At 36.0% G+C, this 24,711-nt stretch overlaps 1 protein-coding gene across 1 annotated transcript; it reads left to right on the top strand.

Annotated features, from left to right (window-relative positions):
• Positions 1 to 271: 271 nt before the first annotated feature.
• Positions 272 to 24,338, top strand: LOC121327824 (transmembrane 9 superfamily member 2). The gene is made up of 17 exons (XM_041272047.1): positions 272 to 611; positions 2,401 to 2,468; positions 5,495 to 5,588; positions 5,753 to 5,880; positions 7,397 to 7,526; positions 10,327 to 10,451; positions 11,031 to 11,145; positions 12,948 to 13,027; positions 13,111 to 13,219; positions 14,009 to 14,141; positions 16,625 to 16,744; positions 17,524 to 17,581; positions 18,499 to 18,658; positions 18,812 to 18,963; positions 21,320 to 21,431; positions 21,734 to 21,905; positions 23,620 to 24,338. The coding sequence occupies exons 1-17, from the start codon at positions 453 to 455 to the stop codon at positions 23,685 to 23,687; spliced, it is 1,983 nt and encodes a 660-aa protein (XP_041127981.1). The 5' UTR covers positions 272 to 452; the 3' UTR covers positions 23,688 to 24,338.
• Positions 24,339 to 24,711: the final 373 nt, after the last annotated feature.

Below are 24,711 nucleotides of genomic sequence, written 5' to 3' on the forward strand. Positions count from 1 at the left end.
TTCCGAAGAGACCCAAAGGGGGTTCAGAAATTCCAGAAAATACTAAATATTAACGCCTCTCACCAAAGTAGACACATACAAAATAGAGTTCTCATCAAGGATTTTTTTCTTTTTTTAAGTTTGCACACAGACTTGCCAAACACGCTTAAGTCCACATTCCATCATGTGTCAAAGAAAACAAACGCCTTAGAAATCATTGCTCTAAAAACTCTAAAACTACTCCGTACTCCGCGCTCCTCCTCCTCCTCCAGTGTCCCACAATCCTTTTCGGCACAGCCCAGCAGATGACGTGTCCGGATTAAGAAGTGGAATGCAGTAGGTTTGCCATAAACCGTTCAGCGTGATAACAGGTTTCATTTCTTAATAGTGACTTTTAAGAAGGAAAACAAACACATACATAGTGTTAGTCTAAATTTAACACTGCTTGATTGAAAAAAAGCAAAAAACAAAACATGCTTGTTTTTTTCGATGCCCGTTGCACCGTGAGGGTTTTTCTTCTGCTAACGAGCACCCTCTGTTCAGCTTCAACTTTCTATCTTCCGGGTTTAGCTCCTGTCAGTTTCTGCGAGAAAAATCAAGCTGGGAAAGACCAAGAAGTACCGGATTGCCGGGTAATTATCCTCGAATATGTTGGGATCTACTCATAAAGGATTACCAAACTGCTTGCATTATACATTGTTTTTTGTATCCTAATTGTTGCAAGGCTTGGTGTCATTCCAGGGCCCTGGCTGTATTCATCCCTGTATGAATAACAAAGCATCGCAAATCAAAACATCAGTGTGCTTCTTATTTGTTCAGTATTAGGCGATACTGGTTATTCAATGCTATACTAAAGGCCGCTACATATTTGCAGAATTTTCCAGAGTCGGCAGCTTGGCCAAATCCAAAACCTCGTTCTCACTTATGACGACTAACTAAACTGTTTACACTTGAAATCTGTTGGAACTAGACTTGTATAGTGTACTGTTCCTTTCAACAGAAATATCCTGACCCACGTAAACAACACAGTAACGAACAGTATATGTGTAACCCGTATTCTGGTTCAAGATAGTGTTAATTGAATTGCCTTTTCAGGAATCAATCTCGGACATGCTTATCCAGTTACTGCTACATCATATATCATGTGGATGGTTCTGGATAACCAAAAGGTCACTAAACGTCACCAGCCATATCTGGTTATAGGTTCACTCTGATAGATCACAATAAAATACAAATGGGTAGACAGTGACACCTGTGAATTTAATCACACCCTGCTGCAGTTCAGTGTTTGATTTCATGCTCCATTAATTTGGAGCATAGAGTTAAAAACCGGTTAATGCTTGGTAGATAACCTAAAGGCATGGAAGAAGTGTTTTGGCTGATGGGAGAAGGCCTAAAATCTCCTGTAAATCTCTGCTGTGTTTTTTTTATTTGTTTTTTACTTTGGGGGAGTGCATTTTTACCACCTTTGTGGATACATCGTGTACCCTTTGATGTAAAATTTGAGTTCTGGGCCAACTTTGAAAAAAGTACAGGTTAACAAGACACAGTCTGTTTATTCTATTTGCAGTGGAGTATGCTGTGCTTGATTCAAAGCTGTAAGTGAGTAGGTCACTGTTCATATAGATGTACAGGGGATTGAAGCACTTCTCCTGTTTGCCAGAACACAATTATTTACTGTAGTTCGAGCTACACGTTACATTAAGGCCCCCTTTCAAAGGTGAAAGTAACTTTTAATTTCGTACCCTTCCCCAGGTTATAAGTATACAATTAACAGGATGGAGATAGGGGACAAGGAGTTTGAAAAGGATCTTGGGGTTATAGTGGAGTCTTCATTAAAAATATCTCACCAATGCGGTGAGGCAATTAAAAAGGCAAATATAATGTTAGGCTATATTGCAGAAAGTGTGGAACACAAGACTAAAGAGGTCATGCTAAGAATACACAATGCCCTAGTCAGACCTCACCTAGAATACTATGTGCAGTTTTGGTCACCTCACTACAAAAAAAGATTGCACTCAAATGTACAAAGAAGGGCAACTAGGCTGATCCCAGGCATGAGCTGTGAAGACAAGTTTAAAGAAATAAATCTCTCAACACAGAAAAAAGAAGGGATAGAGGGGATTTGATTTGAAGTCTATAAAATCGTAAATGGTATAAAGTTAACCCAAGACACTACATTTAGCACAGAGAAGAACAAGAGGGCATATGTGGAAGCTGAGTAAGTAGAAGTTTAGAAGGATGGTATAACCTACCGGTTGAAGTGGTAGGATCTAAAACTGAAAACATTTAAAAAAAATTACTAGATTTTGTGCTTTTAAATGAGTTGTCCCGCTATCCACCCCTCCCTCCCCCGTAGGGGAAAATGGCATGCTAACAAGGGGCAAGCCTTTTCTCATTCCCAAACTTATATCTTTTCAGTCTGAAGTTGAGCTGTTTGTAAACAGACTGGATTCAGTAGAGTCTGTACTGCCCTATGAGTACACAATGTAAGTACTGAATTTTTTTTTTTTTTACTACTATTAGAAAACAATGCATAGAACAGTACAGTTTCAGAGCGTCTCCAGCAAATAAATCACCACAGATTGAACCAGGGCACAGAATTCCTGCCCTGTACATTTTCTATATGATGTTACTTGGCATCTTAAATCTCTACCAGCTACACTGCAACATATAATCATATAAAGATATCCTGCAACCTTCAAAGTTATGAGATATAGTGTATTTGCACTATTACTGTTGACAAAGGGTTAAATCTTACCTTTAAACCCGAGACAGACAGGCACCGCTGGTTGTTTTCACGGTGCAGTACCGCTAGTTTGCACCCAGACACACAGGAGCGGTATGCACTACTCGGTACAATACAGTAGTCATTACCACACTGTAGGCTATGTACTAGAATATAATTTACATATATGGCCAAAAGTTTTGCCATGCGTAGTAAAATAATGGGATGCAGACATGATTTAAAAAAAAAACAAACAAAAAAAACCTTTATGAACATAATTTTTTATTTTATTTAACATCATGCAATCTAAGAATTACAAAATATCTCAAAAGTTTACCGAAAACTACAATATGCTATATATGTAATTGAACTGTTATCATCTAAATTTAAAGATCAAATGAAATTTTATATACAGTGCCTTGCAAAAGTTTTCAGACCCCTGACCAATTCTCTCATATTACTGAATTACAAATCGTACATTGAAATTTCGTTCTGTTTGATATTTTTTTTTTATTTTAAAACACTTAAACTCAAAATCAATTACTGTAAGGTGACATTGGTTTTATGTTGGGAAATATTTTTAAGAAAAATAAAAAACTGAAATATCTTGCTTGCATAAGTATTCAACCCCCACATATTAATATTTAGTAGAGCCACCTTTCGCTGCAATAACAGCTTTAAGTCTTTTGGGGTAAGTATGTACCAGCTTTGCACACAGTGTCGGAGTGATTTTGGCTCATTCTTCTTGGCAGATTTGCTCCAGGTTGTTCAGGTTGGTTGGATGACGCTTGTGGACCGCAATTTTCAAATAGTGCCACAGATTCTCAGTGGGATTGAGATCAGGACTTTGACTGGGCCACTGTAGGACATTCACCTTTTTGTTTTTGAGCCACTCCAGTGTTTCTTTGACCTTGTGCTTGGGATCATTGTCCTGGTGAAAGGTGAATTTCCTCCCAAGCTGCAGTTTTTTAGCAGACTGAAACAGATTCTCTTGCAGTATTTTCCTGTATTTTGCTCCATCCATTTTTCCTTCAATTGTAACAATGCCCAGTCCCTGCTGATGAGAAGCATCCCCACAGCATGATGCTGCCACCACCATACTTCACTGTAGGGATGGTGTGTCTTGAGGCATGGGCAGTGTTAGGTTTGCGCCACACATAGCACTTTGAGTTTTGGCCAAAAAGCTCTATGTTGGTGTCATCTGACCACAAAACCTTTTCCCACATCGCAGCTGGGTCACTCTCATGCTTTCTGGCAAACTCCAGACATGCTTTCAGATGGTACTTTTTGAGTAACGGCTTCTTTCTTGCCGCCCTCCCATACAGGCCAGTGTTATGCAGAGCTCTTGATAAGGTTGACTGGTGCACCATTACTCCAATACCAGCCACTGAACTCTGTTGCTCCTTCAAAGTGATTGTTGGCCTCTGTGGCTTCTCTCACAAGTCTCCTTCTTGTTTCAGCGCTGAGTTTTGAGGGACGCCTGTTCTTGGCAGTGCCTGGGTGGTGTGATGCAGCTTCCACTTCCTGATTATTGATCCAACTGTGCTCACTGGGATATCCAAACACTTGGATATTATTTTGTACCCTTTCCCTAATCTATGCATTTGTATTACTTTATCTCTAACTTCTGTAGAATGCTCTTTGGTCTTCATTTTGCTTTAGATTCACAGCCTTACCAATGATCCTTCAACAGTGGGGTTTTTATCCAGAAAATGTGACAGCAACTTTAATGGTTCACAGGTGGAGGCCAATGGTAAGGTAATTGTGTCCTCATTAGGGCAATTTCTTTCATCGGTGCAAACTGGGAGCTTCCACAGCACAGTGGTTGAATACTTATGCAAGCAAGATATTTCAGTTTTTTATTTTTCTTAAATATTTCCCAACATAAAACCAATGTCACCTTACAATAATTGATTCAGAGTTTCAGTGTTTAAAAATAAAATATCAAACAGAACAAAATTTCAATGTACCATTTGTAATTCGGTAATATGAGAGAATTGGTCAGGGGTCTGAATACTTTTGCAAGGCACTGTGTGTGTGTCTATATATATATATATATATATATATATATATATATGTATGTTATAGTCTTTTGGGCCCTAATTGTTTAAATATTTTACTAGTATTTCTGACTTTTCTTCCTAAGAGTAGATTGTTGGCTTAGCCTGTATGTTTTACCGCTATACATTATCCTTGTACCTAATTATTTATTTTTACGTTACCTGGTTACCAGCAATCAGGAGCAATCAATAATGTGTACAGTTTGAAATATCTGCATTACCAAATTAAAGTATAAAAGACCAAAAAAAAAGGTCTACCTTCCACACAAAAAAGTGGTATTTTGGTGCATCTTTGCTGCCACGTGGGGTGCCATAACTCTTCCTTGGTTTAAGGAGGAAACTAGAATGCTGATGACAGGGTTACAAATAAAAATATGTAAACATTTCCAGATAGCATAGTTCATTACAAGATACCAGTAAATACTTACATAAACGTAGTAATGGGTATGATAGAAAAGGTTTTGGGAAATTGGAAGTGACGACCCAGCGTGAAATTTGCATGCAAAGTCACTTCTTAAAAAAAAAAAGTGACCTTTTTGTTTGTTAAAATAGGGGGGTGGGGAGTTGATGTGCTGAATTGAATTGAGTACAGTTAAAGAAAAATTCCCAGAAGGCATATCAGTTTAAATAGTCATATTTGTCCAAATTGAGTGACTGTTTGTACGTTGAATTCAACTGAGAGTGACTTGGGTATGACGTTAATTTAATTTTGTTTTTAATTATCCAGGTTTGATTTCTGCGCTGAAAAGTCAGAGAAGCGTCCATCTGAAAATCTTGGGCAGGTTTTGTTTGGGGAGAGAATTGAACCATCGCCATATAAGGTTTGCATTATTAATTGTTTGAGTTTATAATAGCGTGAAATAAATACTTTGTTACATGTAATTGTAAAGTTATATAATTAAGCACCATGCTATTTTTTATTTAATTTGTATTCTGTGTTCAGCATATCTTTCTTCAATAGGCAACATTTTTTTTCCCCCTACAGTTTGAATTTAAAAAGGAAGAACAATGTAAACATGTTTGCACCAAAGCATATGACACAAAAAAAACGGAAGATAGGCAAAAATTAGAATTTTTAAAGAAGGGCATGCTTCTTAATTATCAGCATCACTGGTGAGTATTTTACTTTTAAACTACTACTTTTACCTTTTAAACAAGTCTTTTTGAATTAATGTAAACTTATTTGCTTATTTTAAATCGTGAAAAACAGTAGTGGTATTTAGATGAAACTGTGTCATGACAAGTTTACATACTGTGAATATAAATTAAGTCTTGTTCTCAGGAACCACTTCATTATTTTTATTTTTCAAAATGTGGCTTGTCTACTCTTAATGCAGCAAGCTTCTTTTGACTGAGGGGGTTGTGTGTTGGTGACCTTGACATTGATCTCCTAACCTAATATGACTGTCATATTGACGTCATGTGACTTTGTTATCTGGGGTATAGAGACAATGCTTTTAGTTACTGTCCTAATGTTTGGTACCTTGTTGTTTTGGTTAATTGGTTGTGGTTAATGTGGTTAATTTTTACACATATACAACATCTCTTTATATAGGAAAAAAACTTGAAATAAGTAATGAGTTATAACCTTACACTCTGCACATCCTACTGTATACACACTACAGCTGACCTCTTGACCTATCCCGTTGTTTAACATGTTACACATATAAGTGTTTAAAATGTAAACTTAACCTCTAGCCATAGAGTAGATGATAGACACGTTCAGATGCTTCTGTTGTCCAGCAAACATGAACCCTCTGACCATGTCAGTGATGCAGGGTTTTTTCAATTACCCATTTTGTTTAATTTGAACACATTACTCCATCAGATACAGTATTCCACAAAAAACATACTGTACCTATTTTATTTTTTTAATGATACAAACACCTGTAATTGGTCTTTATCATAAACTACAGTGTTAGTATTCATGTGAATACATTGTGTATCAATAATGCAATACAAAAAACAGTGACTGGCAATATTTCAAGCTTTCTAACTTGTCAAGAGGTTTATGGATCAACAGCCATTTAACTGTACCAGTAATTTACCAATACATTATTTTGGTGGCTAGTTATCAGCAGTTTGGGTATTCTTGTCTGCAGTGATGAAGGTCTTATCATTAAAGCATCATATCTAATGAAGTGAAATTCCTTCATGCAATGTTTTTCAGATTGACATTGTCTGTCATGATGAGATCTGAACTCTGCCTTGAGATAAAGCAGGTCTCCAGATCTCAATTGCACACAGCAGGGGGATGAGTGGTTGTTTTCCAGGGAAGCTGGAGCCAGCTGGCTTCCCACAGATTAGCCGAGTGCTGGCTGCTGGCCCCAAGAGCAGTCGTTGATAGGAACTGGCTGTCTGTAAGCTTGCAGCTAATCTTTTGACAACCAAGGGTCAGCTTATGAACTATACGTGAATCAGAAAAATATGTATTGCAAATGTGTATTTATGATTCTTCATCTTTAATATTATAAATGGTTTCTTGAAGTACAAATTCGGTCAAGATTATTGTATATATTATTATTAATTTTATTTTTTTACATCTCTCCGTTGAGAATCAGTTGCCTCAGAATTTCTCCCAAGCCAAGCAACATATCCGCACAAAAACTAATTGCTTTTGCTTTTGCAGGATTGTCGATAATATGCCAGTGACCTGGTGCTATGATGTAGAAGATGGACAGAAGTTCTGCAATCCTGGTTTTCCTATTGGTTGTTACGTCACTGAGGATGGTCGTCCGAAAGATGCTTGTGTTGTCAATGTCAGTAATATTAAGATTGTTTTCAGACCCTTTTCTATTGCTACTTTTTATTATTATTTTTAAAAGATGGTGTCTTAAAATAACACAAGTTGATGTTTCCCCAACTGAAAATGCGTATCACCAGAAGCATACAGAGGTGTGCTACACTGTGTAGTTTTAAGTATATCTAGAGAACTGCTTATTCAGTGAAGATGAAACTTTGTTGGAACATTCTTTAGCAAAAGTTATTTACGGCTGGTTTTACATAACCTAAGACTACTTCATCTACAGTGCTAATCAGTCTTTGAGATCAGCTGTGACAGTACCAGAGTCCTAGATACCTGTCCCATACCTGCCTAGATACCTGTCCCATCTGTCTATCTATGTATGTATGTATGTATGTATGTATGTATGTCACCCATATATTTTTTACTTCTGTCTAGAGATCCACTTATCCAGTTCTGCTAAAATGTCTCTGTCCTTTCGTCCATAGATGGATCATGTTTTTCCATGTGAAGGATGTAGTTTATGGCTTTATGATTCTGGTAGCTCCAGTGTTTTATGGTGGGAGATTGTTACTAATAACATGCTTGTTTCAACAATATTTGTTCTCCAGAATATTTGTCATTTTGATAAACAGCTATACAGCTATTGCCAAAAGTTTTGTATTGCCTAAAATTGTAGGATTGAGACATTAATTAAAAAAAAAAGAAGATATGAACATCATTTATGTCTTCATGTAATCAAAGAAACTACAAAATGATTTTGCAAAAGTCCTACCAGCAGCCATAATTGTAGAAAAATAGTGTTCTGTATGGTATCATCGTTTTGGTATTGACCCAATCCAGATGCTGCAGAAGTAGTGCATTGTCCCTGAGATTGTGTGTCATTCTGGCTCCTACTTCAACTGCTTGAGATGTTTACATGTTTTTAATGTTATGGAAATCCTCTGGAAAAATGTCCTTTAAGTTGGTGACTGTGACATTGACATCTGTCCTAATATAACTACCATGTTGAGGTCATGTGACTTTGTGTTATTGTCTTAATGTTTGGTACACAGTTGTTTTCCAGGGGTTCCTCAATTAAGGTTCATTATGTTTAAACATAGTGAGCATTTTTGTAATCAATCAAAAAAAGCCTTCATGACAAGTCCTCCATTGGAGCGCTCGTAATAGTAGTACAGTAATTCACGTTGGATTTCTAAATGTCAGAGTTTTTTGTGAAGTATATGAAAAACTACAAAGCAGTATGTAATTCAATATGTTAATGTAAGATTATTCACTAGGTTTCAGTTTACTTTTTATGAAGCAAATTGTGTTAATTCTATAGGGTAATGCAAAACTTTTGGCCATAGCGTTCAAGCATTTAGCCGTGCTTGAAAGTTCTGATGGTAGCTCTTGAAGTACAGTGCAGTAAATTGTGATCTCTCTTGTGCAAGGATCAGTGATAATTAAGAATGCAGCTGTTTCCCTCTTCTGGTCATAGTAAATAATTGTGATTTAGGCTAATGTTCAAGCAGAGTGTAACTTATTATTTATTTATTGGCAGATGCCCCTATCCAGGGCGACTTAAAGTTGATACAAAATATCACATTACAGAAGAGCAATTATAAGATACAATAAAGTCAGTAGTAAATAGAAGGGAATTCAAGTAAGAGGAGAAAAAAAATTGTAGTAAATATTTGCTTAAGAGTAAATTCCATTAAGAGCAAGTAAGTTTGGGTAAGACTGATACTAGTGGTCTGTTTTGGTGGACAACAATGCATTACTTTTCAGGAGATATGTTGGTGTTAAGCTGAGATGAATACAAACAAATAGTAAGAATATTAAGGCCGTATTCATAAAGATATATCCAGTGAGTGAGTTCATTACAGAATGTTTTTCAAAGGTCTATTCTGACTATTAAACTGTTTTTAGAATCTTTTAGCACAGTTTACAGGAAGACTACCCTAGGGTATCTGATGAAGTTTCAGTACCGGAAATGTACTGGTCTGCTGTTTTGAGCGGAGTTGTATTGTCTATATTGTGTTGTCTGCAGTTGTAAAATGCGTTATCTTTATAACAGGTCTTTATAACAGATGAACCCGTTTTATATCACCTTGCTTATTATCATACCCTGTTTATTGTCACGATTTTTCAAAAACCACTCGCCATACACCATAGTTCTTTGAGAAATGACCTCTCTTAATATCTAATCACAAACCTGTTTATTGCCATGTTTTGTGCAGCCTGTCAAGTGCGATGTGGCCGGGCTTAACTAAGTAACCACAGGATATAATTAATTTCAGACGCAACTAACAACCAGTCTCGGCTGATAAACTGACATTTTGTGCAGCCTGTCAGATGCTGTGTGGACAGTCTTTAACAGGATACAGTCCAGTTACCAAACACCAATGTCACCAAATTCATCTTTAACATAGTCAGTCTTATAGAAATGCGCACAAAAAAACACCAAGTGCAACGCTTAATTGATAGCTCGCAATATCGACAATTCATGCCTTTTTTTAAGATAATGACACAAACTATTTCATTCCAGTTAATGATACAAAACATTTGTCCTGTAGTAAACTGTATCCATGTGTTTAAATGTAAAGAAGACAATGTACAGAATTAAAACACTGCTCTATAATTCACCGTTGGGTCTTTCTTTTTTTCTCGCACTCGTAATGTGCTGTAATGGGCAAACCTGAAACCCGGTTTATATCAGGACCCGCTTTGTATCACAAACTCTGCTTGCATGGCAATCGTAATACAAAGCAGGTTCATCTGTACTTAGAGATTTGTGAATAATTCTGAACTTGTGTTTTTTTTTTTTTTTGCAGTCTGAATTTAATGACAAAGATACATTTTACATCTTCAACCATGTCGATATCACCATTTTTTACCACGTGGTAGAACACGAAGCAGCAGGTTCAAGATTGGTAGCAGCTAAAATGGAACCTAAAAGGTAATTAACCCTATTGCATGAACCTGGTATCACATTTGGACTTTTTGCTGGTATCAGTTAAATGAATGTGGCATCCAAATTGAAAAAAGTGAATTGTAATTCAACATGCACCTTTTTAATTATTTAGAAAGTATTACAGCTGCTGAATTAAAAAGAAAGGACTAAGTCATTGTATGATCAGTGTGGAAAAGTGGTTAATGTTTATGCTTAATGTATATTAATCGTACCATGTTTGCTTCAAAGTAATTTGTGGCCAGGAGTAACAGAATGTAGATTTTAGTTCTACTGTACATGGAAATTGCTTCCTATTTTGACAGTCCTCTGAATACATCTTATTAGAGTTGTAATGAAAGTGCATGACAAGAACATAAACCATATTTCAGAAACTGTCAGTATTTTAATTCAGATTCAAGAAGGAAGTTAAAACTTCTACTCAATGTCTATCTGTCTTATCTACCTCTTGAATAATGTTTTTTTTTTATCTTCTTGAAAATGTAGTCTGCCAATTTTCATATTCAGTACAAAAATGAATAGGAATTATGGCAGTATATTTCTAATTGTGTTTTCTTTTTTCCATAGCTTTAAGCACACTCATATAGACAACCCCGATTGTTCGGGTGTTCCTATGGACTTAAGCAATAAATTTGCAGTAGGAGAACTCAAAATTGCATATACCTATTCTGTGTATTTTAAAGTAAGTAGAGTACATTTTTGATCTTGTATAAAGTGTTTAAATATAACATTTAAAAACAGGGTTCAACACAGTGTGTTGTACTGTGTGTTTGTACTAAAGTTGATCCCATAGGAATGTTATCTTGTTAAACATGAACCAAGAGGTGCACAGAACTTTGGGGCAGTTAATTTATACTTACCAACACAGATGGGTCTTGACTGGCAGTTTTCTAGTTAAAATAAATATATAGCTAATAGGGATGTGCTTTTGGTAATTTTTTATGAACATTTAAATGCTTTGCAATGTCAGCGTTTAAACCATATCTCCACACACACACACACACACACACACACACACACACACACACACACACACACACACACACACACACACACACTCTTTATATTACATAATGATACTGACAGCCCTGATTAGTATTGTCTAAGCAAATGTTTTAACATTGCAAAGAGTTAATTACAAAGAAGAAAAAAAATTACACATCAAAGTATATATTGAAATGTTTGTATTTATAGTTGTAATTAAAGTTGCTAGTGAAGATATAATTATATACATATTGAACACATTTTCGGATAGTATAATTTTTTTTTAGAATAGTGTTTCTTAAAGGTTCATTTTAACAACAATAAAACAGGAACCTATTTTTATTTATTTATTTTTTTAATAAGTAACTTTGCCCCAAATTATTATATTTAAGTTTAAAAAAAAAAAAAAAAAAAAAATCAGCCACTGTATAGTGCTAATGCAAAATGGCTACAGTAAAGTGAAAGCAAGTTGTGCTTACAATTTAAACAATACTTTAACTTCTGGGGAAAAAAAGGTAATTACCAGGGATAAAATAGCACAATATTTTGTAGTTTTAAAGAACACTATGACTGATATTAAAGATTTTTGAGATCTATTGTTACTCGAGACGAGTACTTGAATCAAACACCACTCTCCTCTACGTACTGTACTAGTGTACGTAATACTCCCAAATAATTCAAAATGTCTTCATTGCAAACTGAAGTATTGAACTTGTGTTTTTGTGATACAGCAATTTTGTTTGGTATAATTATTTACATACCATGGTTTTTTCGTCCGGTTCCTCAAAATATTTCCAAACATGGCTTCCTTTGTTTACAGATGCCATTTTAAATATAGAACAAACTCGGAACAAAAACGCTTGGCTTCCTTCCTTTGGAGATGCCATTTTAAATCAAACTCAGAAAAAAATGGTTGTCATTAACGTTATTACCATGCCGTGTGGCATAAACGCACACAGTGCACCAATGAAGCACCAGACTGATAGAGAATACAACCGCCCCAGTGTCAATCTTTCTGTGGACACCAATTAGTAAAGCTACTTGGAGGCAATTGTCAAACCCCTTCCTTTTTTTATAATAATGCCCTTACTGTGGCACTGGAGCAGTCTGATACGCGACGGACTAATGATAAAATAATAAAATTAATGCTTACAAAAATATGCATGTGGTGACATTTGTCAAGTGACAAATGTCGGTTATATGTCTATAAACATTTTACCACTTTAGAGTTTAAACGTTTTCAAATTCCCATCCCGAATAGCTAAATGTATGTTATAAAGCAGTATTTTAACTTGGGGATAATAGATCTCAATAGTTTTAGCTTTTTACCTGTTTGCAGATTAATGAGATAAAACTTGCTTTTCAAATGCTTCACTCACTTTGTGTATAGTAGTAATAAGTATGAGTACTACCACAATCATATAATTATGCAATGAATCTTTTTTTCAAAGGTTATTTATCATATTTTGAATTATAATTAAAACTTTTGTGTTTCCATAGGAAGATAAAAATATTCGTTGGGCATCAAGGTGGGATTACATTTTGGAGTCCATGCCTCACACCAACATTCAGTGGTTCAGGTAACAATTTGTGAGACTTAAGAGAAATGTGTGTAGACTGTTGTAAATAATTGTTAACTTTCTGTTTTCCTACCTACAAACAGCATCATGAATTCCTTGGTGATCGTTCTGTTCCTTTCTGGTATGGTGGCCATGATCATGCTTAGGACTCTTCACAAGGATATTGCAAGATACAACCAAATGGACTCTATAGTAAGTGAAAATCAAAAATTAAAAATCCTGAATAAGGTTCAGTATTTTTATATATATATATATATATATATATATATATATATATATATATATATATATATATATATATGTAAAAAAGTTTTCGGTCACAAAACTGTTTTATTCAAATCTGTGACACTGGGGTTCTACTAAATAAAAGGCGGCATAAATGACACAGTATTATACAAAATGTTTAACTGCAAATGCATTGTTTTATGATCTGGCTTTGATTTTCACAATCTGTAGAAATTTGAAATGAATACAAAAGAAAAATATGTACATAACTTAGATACAAAATCAAATCTACCTTTTCATTAAAAAATTGATAGTTTATACAAGAGGTTTAAATATTGAATCTATTAAACACAGATTTACAGCCTAAATTTAATATTTTACCATGTAGCCTGTATTTAGGGAACTCTGATTATTGACCCGTTTGGCAAGCTCCTTTTTTAAATTTTTATATTCTTCCATGCTTCTGGTGATTAAGTTATTCAGATTTAGTCTAGTTTTTAGTTTTAAGGCCATTGACATATCAGTATAATTGGAGCATTTAATTTTAGATGTTTTATTGTGGTTTTATTCACTTGGCATAGACTAATTATTTAAACAGCTCCCTGCCAAGCAAACGGACTGACAACTCCAATAATGTTAACTATCAGTCAGCCTTCAGCTTTAATGGCCATTTCAGGGCTGGTTGAGGTATTTGAAGTATATTAAAAGTAATTGGTTCCACAGTGATATTTGGAAAATCTTTGTGTCATTTTTCAGGAGGATGCTCAAGAGGAATTTGGTTGGAAGCTTGTTCACGGGGATGTGTTCAGACCACCGAGGAAGGGAATGCTGCTGTCTGTTTTCCTTGGGTCCGGCACACAGATCTTCATTATGACATTTGTCACTCTGTGTACGTAAAGTCATCAGTTGTTTTGAGTCCTCATTTTATATTTTCCTAGGCTGAATGGTTGTTTAAAAATGAGTACTAGACAAATGTTTTAATATTGAAATACGCTGAACATTATTTGTGTACAGTCTTCATTGTCAGGATGAAAAACGTAATATGTTTAGTATAGGGTATCTGTTATAAAATATAAATTTGCTTAGTTTGAGCTCAGCTTGGTTTTGCAGTCCTCTTACCAAACTGCACACAATGGCATCTCTTACACAATACGCACTGGGCCCTATTTAGCAAATATGTGCACAACCGCTTCTGCTCAGCGATAGCGCACTGAAACGTGATTTAGAAGTCAGGTCTCCTGTGTGGGCTAACACACATCAAATGGCGAATAATGCACCCAGCCAATCAAAGCACGGTGGGAGGAGTAAGGTCTGTGATAGCAAACGGAGGAAGACAAAAGAGCAAAAAAGGTAATGACCAAGCCCCTCAATCAAAGCTACAATTTTTTATTTATTTTTAGCTGCTTGGAGGGGGAGAGTGAATGTTTGCAAAGTAAAAAATGTAATTTTCTAAGGCTTTGTTGACGTGCCTGGCACTTGCAGTATCTCCAACCTCCACCACTGGGGCTTCAGGTTCACCGTCTGCTTCCCTCAAACCCTGTATTCTTTCCTCTAAGTTCACTATCCGTTACAGAGAGCTATGTTATATAAAACACAACCAGCCAGGATGATTTTGCTAACCTTCTGAGGAGTGTACTGTAGTGTTCCCCAAGAGACATCCAAACATCTGAATCTCATTTTGAGGATTCCAAATATTCGCTCAATTACAGTATGAGTACATTTAAAGGTACAGTTATACCTCTGTTCGGCAGGGGTTGTGGCGTTGAGCAGCAGTGTCAGCAGCCACCGCTTCAGCGGATACCCGTTGTCCCCTATCAACCAGCCTCTCGCTGTCATCCCGCTGAAATGCAGCTGCTACCTGCAAATTAGTGAGGGTAAACCAGACATGAGTGGAGCAAGAGTACTTTGCATACACATTTGTAATGTAGTTGTTGGCATCACACACTACTTGTACGTTGACAGAATAGGCTCCCTTACGATTTACGTAGAGGTGCCTGTTGTGTGTTGATGCGCATAGCTGCACATGTGTGCAATCGATGGCTCCCAGGACACCAGGGAGCCCATACCTCCCAAGAAAACAGTGCTTTGTATTTTGTTGCAACTCGTCAAACTGTGATCTCCACAGGTCTCCTTCCAGGTTAGCCTAAAGCTGTTGGCACATGTCAACGATTGTCTGTTGAAGCGAGACAGAAAAGACAAGTGACTTCTAAATATGTCTCTCTCTCTTTGCCTGGCCATGTAGAATTCCAGTGCGCACTCCATATTTATTTTATTTCTCTCTTTGTCTCTTCTTTGCCTGCTTCCCTGGTAGTTTCAGCGACATTTATAGTAAACAGTGTATTTGGCGCAGAGTTTAGACCTGGATTTCACGTCAACTGAAACACAAAACACGAACACTGTTGATGGTTTGCTAAATCACTACTTTAAAAAAAAAAAAAAAAAAAAAAAAAAAAAAAAAAAATAGTAGTCAATTGATTTACCCTGTTTTTCTCCCAGTTTGAAATGGCTAGTTGTATTTAAGCTCAGCTCACCGCTACCACCCACGCGCAGACTGAGGAGCAGCAAAGACCAACACGCTGTCCTCTGAAATGTGTGCCATCAGCCTACTACTTCTTTTCACTCTGCAAGCCTGCCATGCAGCCAACCCAGACCTACAACGTTGGAGGACAGTGCAGCTTACAGGCAAGCCTGCAGGCAGTGGATTAGTCTGGACTTGAACCGGCGACCATCAGGCTATAGGGCCCATCCTGCACTCCATGCAGAGTGCCTTTACTGAATGTGCCACTTGGGAGACCCCTAAATCGCTACATTTATATGTAAATGAGGACACACCCCTAAAGTTCAGGCCATGTCCAGCACTAACGCTGAATTGCTGGGTGGGCACTAAAACATGTTTGCTAAATCACATAGGTTGGCTAAGTCTGTTTGCCCACACGTGCGCCTGATTCTGGTGTGCTAACTGTCTGCAAAAGTGTTATGCGATTGCCTTAGGGGTTTGCGAACATTGCTAAATAGGGCCCACTATGTATTAACTTATAAAATAGCACTATTGCCGAAATACATTATTTATGCTAATCTGTTTCAATAACAGTAGAATGAATTGCAGTTTAATTCAAAAATACTCTTGACAGTTAAGAACATTTTAATTCAGTGAGACATTTAAAAAAAATATAGCAATATATAAAAAATAAATTTTGAAAAAATTCTGGTGGAGACTAAAAATGATTTTAGGTATATTTTAAACAGCTTGCTTCTCAAAACACTAGCAAAAACATTTTAGCAACTAGGTAATAAGGTATAGGTTTTTGTGTTTTTTTTGACGTGTTTTGTAATGTTTACAAGGCTGCTTGTATGTGTTTTTAAACCCTGCAGTTTTTGCATGCCTGGGATTCTTATCCCCTGCTAACAGAGGAGCCCTGATGACATGCGCCATGGTTCTGTGGGTTCTGCTGGGAACTCCAGCAGGTTATGTTGCTGCCAGATTCTACAAGTGTAAGTAGAGGTTACACGTACCGACAAGGGCTTGGCTCATTAGTCAAATTATCATCAGCATCTGACAACTGTACAGCAGTGACTTCTGGTTCTGCTCTTAGCTACACTACTGTGTTGATTAAACCAGGTTAAGACCACTTCTCTTAAATGCTACTTAAATAATAATGCCTACTTAATTGTACTACATGTTTAAAATGCAGTGTAGCTACAAGGTTCTTGCTCTGACTAGGTACCATAAATACTTCTAAAGGGCTTGACACATAAAACTGAAGTTCTTTGCCTTTATGAAGTACCTGCTCGCAAGATTCTGATAACCTGAGATGACATGCACTTGTCCTATTGGCGTTAAATAACTTGTGTTCTATTTGTTAATGCTTAATATCCTTAGTAACTAAAATTAATAAATTAATATACTACACACTAAACAAGAAAATGGATGTCTCTAAAAATGTGTATACAGCAGATCACATAAAGCAGTATCCAGAAGGAGTTTTACACGGCGATTGAGGTAAGCTCTTCTGTACGGTACTGTATAGAACTACTGAGAATCTGCTGTTGACAGGCATTTAGATTCAAGTATTCACTTTAAGAGAAAGGAGGAAATCCAGAGCAGTACTGAGACTGCTTTACTTGCAAAGAAACAAAAAACAGTGATTTCCATGTTCCAAAAGTCCATTGAAAACCGTGACGCACATTGCATTTATCTCTATTTTATGTTTAAAAAAAAAAAAACTGTACCTGTAATTTATAAAATATGTATCAACTTTCTTTTAAAACAGCCTTTGGTGGTGAAAAATGGAAAACAAATGTTCTTCTAACAGCCTTCTTATGCCCTGGGTGAGTACATATTAAAACTAAAAGGACACTTGTCATTGAAATGTAATGATATAAAGACAAACCCCTATTACTTAATTTCAAATAAAAAATGCACAGCTTTTAATTCCAATTGAATTTCAGCATAGTTTAAATGTGCTGTGTAAAGTATAAAACATGGTGGTGAATCCCTCATTTTTGCCATCCCATGAACTCTCTTGTAGTTTCTATGGATGAACCTGGAAATCACTGACCCTTAAAACATGTATTTACGGTAGAGAACAGTGGTGCACAACTCGGTCCTGGAGGGCCGGTGTCCCTGCAGGTTTTTATTCCAATTGCACCCTAAAGTACTTTATTGGACCTTATTAGAAGCTGAATTGATCCAATTAACTAATTTAGGGTATGGTTAGAACAAACACCAGGAGGGACACCAGCCCTCCATGACCCGAGTTGTGCACCACTGGTATAGAAGTACATTAGTGGATAGGATTTCACCACCACGTATATATTTAAACATTTTAAATACATCTTTAGAAAGTCATATTTCAGCAATGCATTTGTATATGAAAACAAGTCATTCATAACGCAATTTTAGCTTTAATGTACATTTGCAGAATGAACAAATACATGGTTATGCAACCTATAATTTGTATAAACAATGCTAATAGATTTTTTTTCCAAAATAAATTTCTTTCTAATGAAATGAATGAAAATTGTAGTCTTGTAGAAGTTATTAGATAATAGGTTTCTTTTCTAATAAATTATGTAAAAGAAATGCTATATTGGGAATCTTTGAATTCTTAACAAAATCAAGAGCAAAGGTTAGCATTTTAGAGGACTGATTCATCATTTGTAGTTCATTTGTTATTTCTTTGCTTGAGAAAGTGTTCTGTATGTTCATACTAAAACTGTTTTCTTTATTTACATTTTATTTCTAGAATAGTTTTTGCTGATTTCTTTGTTATGAACCTCATTTTATGGGGAGAGGGGTCTTCTGCTGCAATTCCGTTTGGCACTTTGGTTGCTGTTTTGGCGCTCTGGTTTTGCATATCCGTACCACTGACCTTCCTTGGTGCTTACTTTGGCTTTAAGAAGAATGTAAGTACCCTTGTATTACTATTTTAAAACAAATACTGACACATTTGCTTAGTCCAGTACAGATAATACTTAAATATGTTTTTGTGTTTTAATGTTGGATTTGAATGTTTCTCCTAAATTTCAATTTTTTTTTTAATTTTTTTTTTTTTTAAGGCCATTGAGCATCCTGTTCGCACTAACCAGATACCTCGCCAAATTCCAGAGCAGTCCTTCTACACTAAAGCGCTACCTGGAATCATCATGGGAGGAATTCTTCCTTTTGGATGCATCTTCATCCAGCTTTTCTTCATTCTCAACAGCATTTGGTCAGTTTACATGGATTACAAAATTAAGGAGTATATGGACAGTTTGCATGCATTATCACTCTCCTCTTCCATAGTTTAGTGCTTTTTCATTCTTTTAAAACAATATATACTGATGCACAAAAGAAACGCAACAGTCAGGTCTAATGGATTTAATCAAATATTTTAAACATGGATATCAAACACGATCACAGAAAATGTGAACAGAAGTACAGATCAAAGAATCACGGTAAGTTTTCAGTATGAAACGTGACACACTTTCATAATGAAAACATTACAAAGTTAGTATTGCGTATGACCTCCCTGTGCATTAACACAATCCTGGCAGCATTGACGCATAGACCTGATCAGCAGTCTGGATAGACTGCTGTGAAATGTTCCACCACTCTAGTGCAGCTGCAGTCAGCTGGTGAAGGTTGGCTGGTCGTGATTGTCTCCTGTGAATAGCACTGGCGATTTGGTCCCACAGATGTTCTGTTGGCCACAGCAAGACCTCGACATTTTCTTGAAGTCGTGCAATTGTAATCCTAGCACTGTGTGGTCTTGCATTCGACACTTCCGGATTGGCTTGTAGGAATGGAAAAACTGTTGCCTCAAGGACTTCGTCAGTGTATCACTGAGCAGTAAGGTTGCCCTCAATCTGCACCAAAGACATTCTTGTGTTTAAAGGAGATTCCTCCCCACATCATCACACTTCCACAACCCCACGGGTTGGCTTGAGCAACGCAGCAGTCAGCATAATGCTCACCATGACGTCTCCGCCACGCTGTCTTCCGTCAGGTCTGTCAGGGGTAAAACAGCATTCATCGATAGGAAAAAAAACTCCTACTCTCTGCCACCACCTCAGGTGTTCTCTGTCCTACAGAAGACTGTGATTTCGTCATCAATCATTTTCATGCAGATGGTGAAATAGCCGGTATGGTGACCTTCTGCCTTCCAGGACGTGGCCTGTCCCTCACAGAGCCAGCTTTCTGGTTTCTCTGGTCTAGTCTGCTGATTTGAAGCATAAGATCTCATTCTCTGGGCAACTTCTGTCACAGACAGGCCGCCCTCAGTAATGCTGATAGCAACCAGGCAATCTTCATTACTCAAGCGGGGCATTGTCGTATCTTTCGCTGTGCTTGTGTTAATTAAAATCATGTCTTTTCGAATGGCTATTTCGTACAGATTCTTAATCAACTCATCTTGGCAAGCTCAGTATTTTGTTATCCCAAGGAACAATAGTACTCAAACAATCAACAAACTTATCTGCTCACTGTTTAAAATGTAAATGACATTATATATGTGCCAAATTAGCTATTGACATAAAACATACTGTTGTGTTTTCATTGTGCAACAGTTTGTAAACCATAATTTGCAAATATACCGGTGCAAAACACGCTCCAATGCATTCCACACACTTTAATTCCTTTTTTTCTATTACACTTACCTATGGATAACAAACAGTTTTCTATTAAACTAACCTGTGGATAACAGTTTTCACCACCCAGGTATCGGTTCTCTACACTACATTCCTCTGCATACTACTTAGCAACAAGCCGTATATGGTAGGGTACTAACTGCCTTGGTGCAAGAAAAAGCAGATTAACTTAAGTCCAAAACATGCAATGAGGCACTTTGATCTTTAGATTTTGTTCAACGGAGTAAGTTTGAAATTTTCTTTTTTTTCTACTGATATGGTCCGTATAATTCACTACTAAAAACTTATTAAATATTGTATTCCAAGTATATTTTTTATTACGTGTAACATTTTACAAATGTACAAGTCTTACATAAATGTTACATTATACATTTTATTTACAGCTGCTAACTTAGCACTGTGTACAAATTATATACCGTGAAATATATTTTAGCTGATACATTTTAATTTAGCATGTCTTAGTAAACCACATTTTCCTAGTGTTACGCAACATCAGTTGTAACATGGTATTGTTAGCAAAACGTTGCACAATATTTATTCTGTCATTGGTTTCAGAAGTTCTTATATAGTCTCATTGATTTATTGTAATCCAGTATCAGCTCGCACACCCTTTTCAGGAAGCCCGTATATTTTAGTAGTTTTAAAGTTTTAGTGGGGTCTCTCTTATCTCAGCTGTTCTCTGCAACATGTAGGCATGGAACTCATGTGCGCAACAGGGCCTGTGGTCCCATGGGTGTTGCACGTTCACAGGAAATGCGGTAAATTTTAAAAACGAATCACAGATGCATTCTACGCACCCCTCTTCGTCGTCTTCAGAAATATGCAAATAGTTGTGTGTTACACTTCTAAAACTATGGTATATCTAATTTTAATATTGTTTTTCTGTTGTATAGCAATGTAATCTTTTTTTTTAATATATTTTTTTAATCTGTGTTCCAGGTCCCATCAGATGTATTACATGTTTGGATTTTTATTCCTGGTCTTCATCATTCTTGTAATCACATGCTCTGAGGCCACAGTTCTGCTATGTTACTTCCATCTTTGTGCAGAGGTAAGTTTAAAATCTATCTCAGATACAAGGCTGTACCAGTAATGCATTCATCAGTTGTAATATGCTTACAAGAATGCTTTTCTTTAAAAGAGAAGTTTCATGTTTTTTTTTAATTTTATATAATATTGAAGATCAAGTGTACCTCTTCGTAGTATAATCCCAATAGAAAAACAATGTTTAGTTTTTTTTATAATCGATTCTTGTTTTGGAGCAATATGTGGAATTTATAGTATTTGTGCAAAAGTACTAGTTATCTATGTTACATTTGAATGCATGTCTTACATTCATTTTTGTTCTTGCAGGACTATCACTGGCAGTGGCGTTCGTTCCTCACAAGTGGATTTACTGCTGTGTATTTCCTAATATACGCAATACATTACTTCTTTTCTAAACTCCAAATTACAGGATTAGCCAGTACAATACTATATCTTGGATATACATTGATAATGACTTTGATCTTCTTCCTTTTTACAGGTATGTTTTTACTCCTCTTCCTAACATGCATGCATACATGTCACCTGTAATGACATTTGAATCCCTGAAAACACAATTTTACAATCAAGTTCACTAGTTTTGCAAATAAAGCCACTATTCACACTGTACATGGTCAGAACTGGGCACCACTGCCTCTTTAGGAAGTTCAGCAACATGGTGCAAGGACTGGCATGTACTTTTCATTTTAAGTAGGATGTGTTTTGCTGCAGTAAGCCAAGATGAAAAGAATCAGTCCTGCTATAAAAATCATGTGCTAAAGTGAAGACGAACAGACAAGTTGTTTCTTGTTTTTTTTTATTATTTATTTTTACATACCCCCCTTTTTAAAAGTAATTCTACAAAATTACTAATAACTATATAAGGGATATATTTACATTGAACACAGATGACAAATGTTTTAGTATCTCCTTGAACAGTACCGACACATTTAAATGTTTAATTTCTAGGATGACCAATATGTTGTTATTCATATATCTCCCACGGCTACAGCTTTCTGTACATATTGTAGGAGTCAGCAGCGGTTGGTGAGTTGAGGTTGATTGGTTCACCTCTTGAGGTTGTTTTTTTTTTTTTTTTTTTAAAGACTCCTGGGAGTAGTAAATATGACCTTTTTATAATTGGGTAGCTTCACATCATTGTAATATTTTTTACTACAGGACAAAAGTCATGGGAGAGGTCAGAAATAAATGTATTGTGTACTTGCCAGATAATTAAATAATGCTGTCTTACATGCATTATTATAATAGTCTATTGGTGTGACCCAGGAATTAGACAACTTTCGTTATGTTAACTATTGAAAAGTGTTACACAGACACCAGATGACACAATTTCATTATGTAATGCAAAAAAAAACAACCCAAAAAAACCCCACAGCCACTGAAATGCTATTAATATGATCTTGCATTTTCCTACCAAGCTAAGTGCGCATCCTTGTATACCAAGAAAACATCTGAATTGTTTGCTTAACCTAACAAGTGACCCTGTCGCATACAATATATGTCTTGAGGCACGGATCCACTGTTGCACAATGGCAATTACACATTGTATGTCAAAGAGGCCAGAAACGAAAAAAAAATCACAATTCTTGTATCGAACAATACTTTGCCAGTGTTTACTCATCTGTTAAAAACAGAGTGATTTTGAAAGTTTGCATCGGAGGGTTTTTGACGGTGCCCTGCTGCTATGTCAGAGCGGCACATGCTGTAGGCACTGGCATCCCTATTGCATTCCAGGTCATTGGTTAGACTTGGCAGGGGTACTGCCGCAAGCTTCATGACAAGTCTCTGATTCACAGCTGGGTCTGTAACAAGGTATCGTAGTAAATGAGTCAGTAAAACATCACTGGTTTGAAGAGCGTGAAAAATTGTCATGATATTGTTTCTAATTCCTAATCTGAATTACTGGTTAGCTTGTCTCATTATGAAGGTTTATTACATTATTGTGCACTTTTTGATGATATTCTAATGGACTGAAATGCTGCTAAAATAGGAAAGCTATAATGAATTATTTTTGGCTTAATTTGGTTAGGTGTTGTATCATTGATATGTAATAATCATGACACCCTGTCTCGTTTTGCATTTGATATGATATTGACTACAGTTAAACCGTTGTGCTTCCATATGTTGGATATTTGGGCAGTAGCAGACCTATGGATCTATCTTTTTAATTGTTTTTTTTGTGTGTATTTTTACAGGAACTATTGGATTTGTTGCTTGCTTCTGGTTTGTGACCAAAATATACAGTGTGGTGAAAGTGGACTAGATGGCCACAAGAGACTGACTTTCTGCAGCTTGGGATACTGTTTGCTGAAGAACACAAAGTACACTACAAAAAGTATGAGGTTTGAATTTTAAAACAAACAGATGATACGAAATAACCTTTGGAAATCTCTAAAATGAGAATATAAATTTGGTTTGTGAATTAGTTTTACTTTAGAAATGTAGTAAACTCAGATCAGCTTAATGTTTCTTAAATTACTAACTGAGATGCAATCAACAAGAAGATACATTTGTAAATATTAGTATTTACCTTTTGCCATTATGGAATTTATTTACAGTACTTCTCCTGTGTTGCTGTTCCAGTGCTTAGCTAACATCTATCAGTGAAACTTATGTAAGGTAAACATTGTAAATAACATTTTCTAGCATTAAAGAAAGGGGTACGATGTGTGTGAAGGAAACCTCAGATCTCAGGTTAGGCAGGTCTAAAACATATACAACTTTCAATTACATCTGTTTTTTTTTGTTCTTGTATAGGTAATGGCGTTGTCTAAAGTGTTAAGCATTTCATCTTTTTGTGTTTTTGGTTCCAATGATGTTTCTTTGCCTTTCCATTCTTTGTGCTTCTGGGTACAGTATGTTGTTTTTGTAAATTTACTATAATAAACATTGTACAAAAGGTTAAAACTTTTAACTATGCGTTTCAGATTTATTTATTGCGATGATTGGAATGTATTCAAATATTGTAGCCTGATTTTATTGAAGAAATAGTGTTGTTGCAACAGTGGTCAGTAGAATCTTCTAATCCTGCACAACAGTGATTTATTTTATTTTATTTATTTGTTTATTTTTGGGGGGTTTACAGATTACCAGGATGAAAATGTAATTTAACAGGACAAGGAAAGAACACAAAGCTGACCATTTTAACAAGTATACATTTGTGTGAATATTTGTATGTAAAAAGTGTAAAGAATCTGCACAGCTTAAAAAAAAAAAAAAAAAAGTTTTGAATGCCATCATTTCACAACAAATACAGTGACATTTGTTTGAATTTACTCATCAATTAA

This window comes from Polyodon spathula, chromosome 15 (genome assembly GCF_017654505.1).
Source record: "Polyodon spathula isolate WHYD16114869_AA chromosome 15, ASM1765450v1, whole genome shotgun sequence".
NCBI lineage: Eukaryota > Metazoa > Chordata > Actinopteri > Acipenseriformes > Polyodontidae > Polyodon > Polyodon spathula.

Coding starts and splice junctions, on each gene's coding strand:
- LOC121327824 (XM_041272047.1), top strand. CDS start 453: ATGCTTGTTTTTTTCGATGCCCGTTGCACCGTGAGGGTTTTTCTTCTG. Junction 5,589..5,752: donor TTGAACCATCGCCATATAAG/GTTTGCATTATT, acceptor TTCCCCCTACAG/TTTGAATTTAAAAAGGAAGA. Junction 10,452..11,030: donor GCTAAAATGGAACCTAAAAG/GTAATTAACCCT, acceptor TTTTTTCCATAG/CTTTAAGCACACTCATATAG.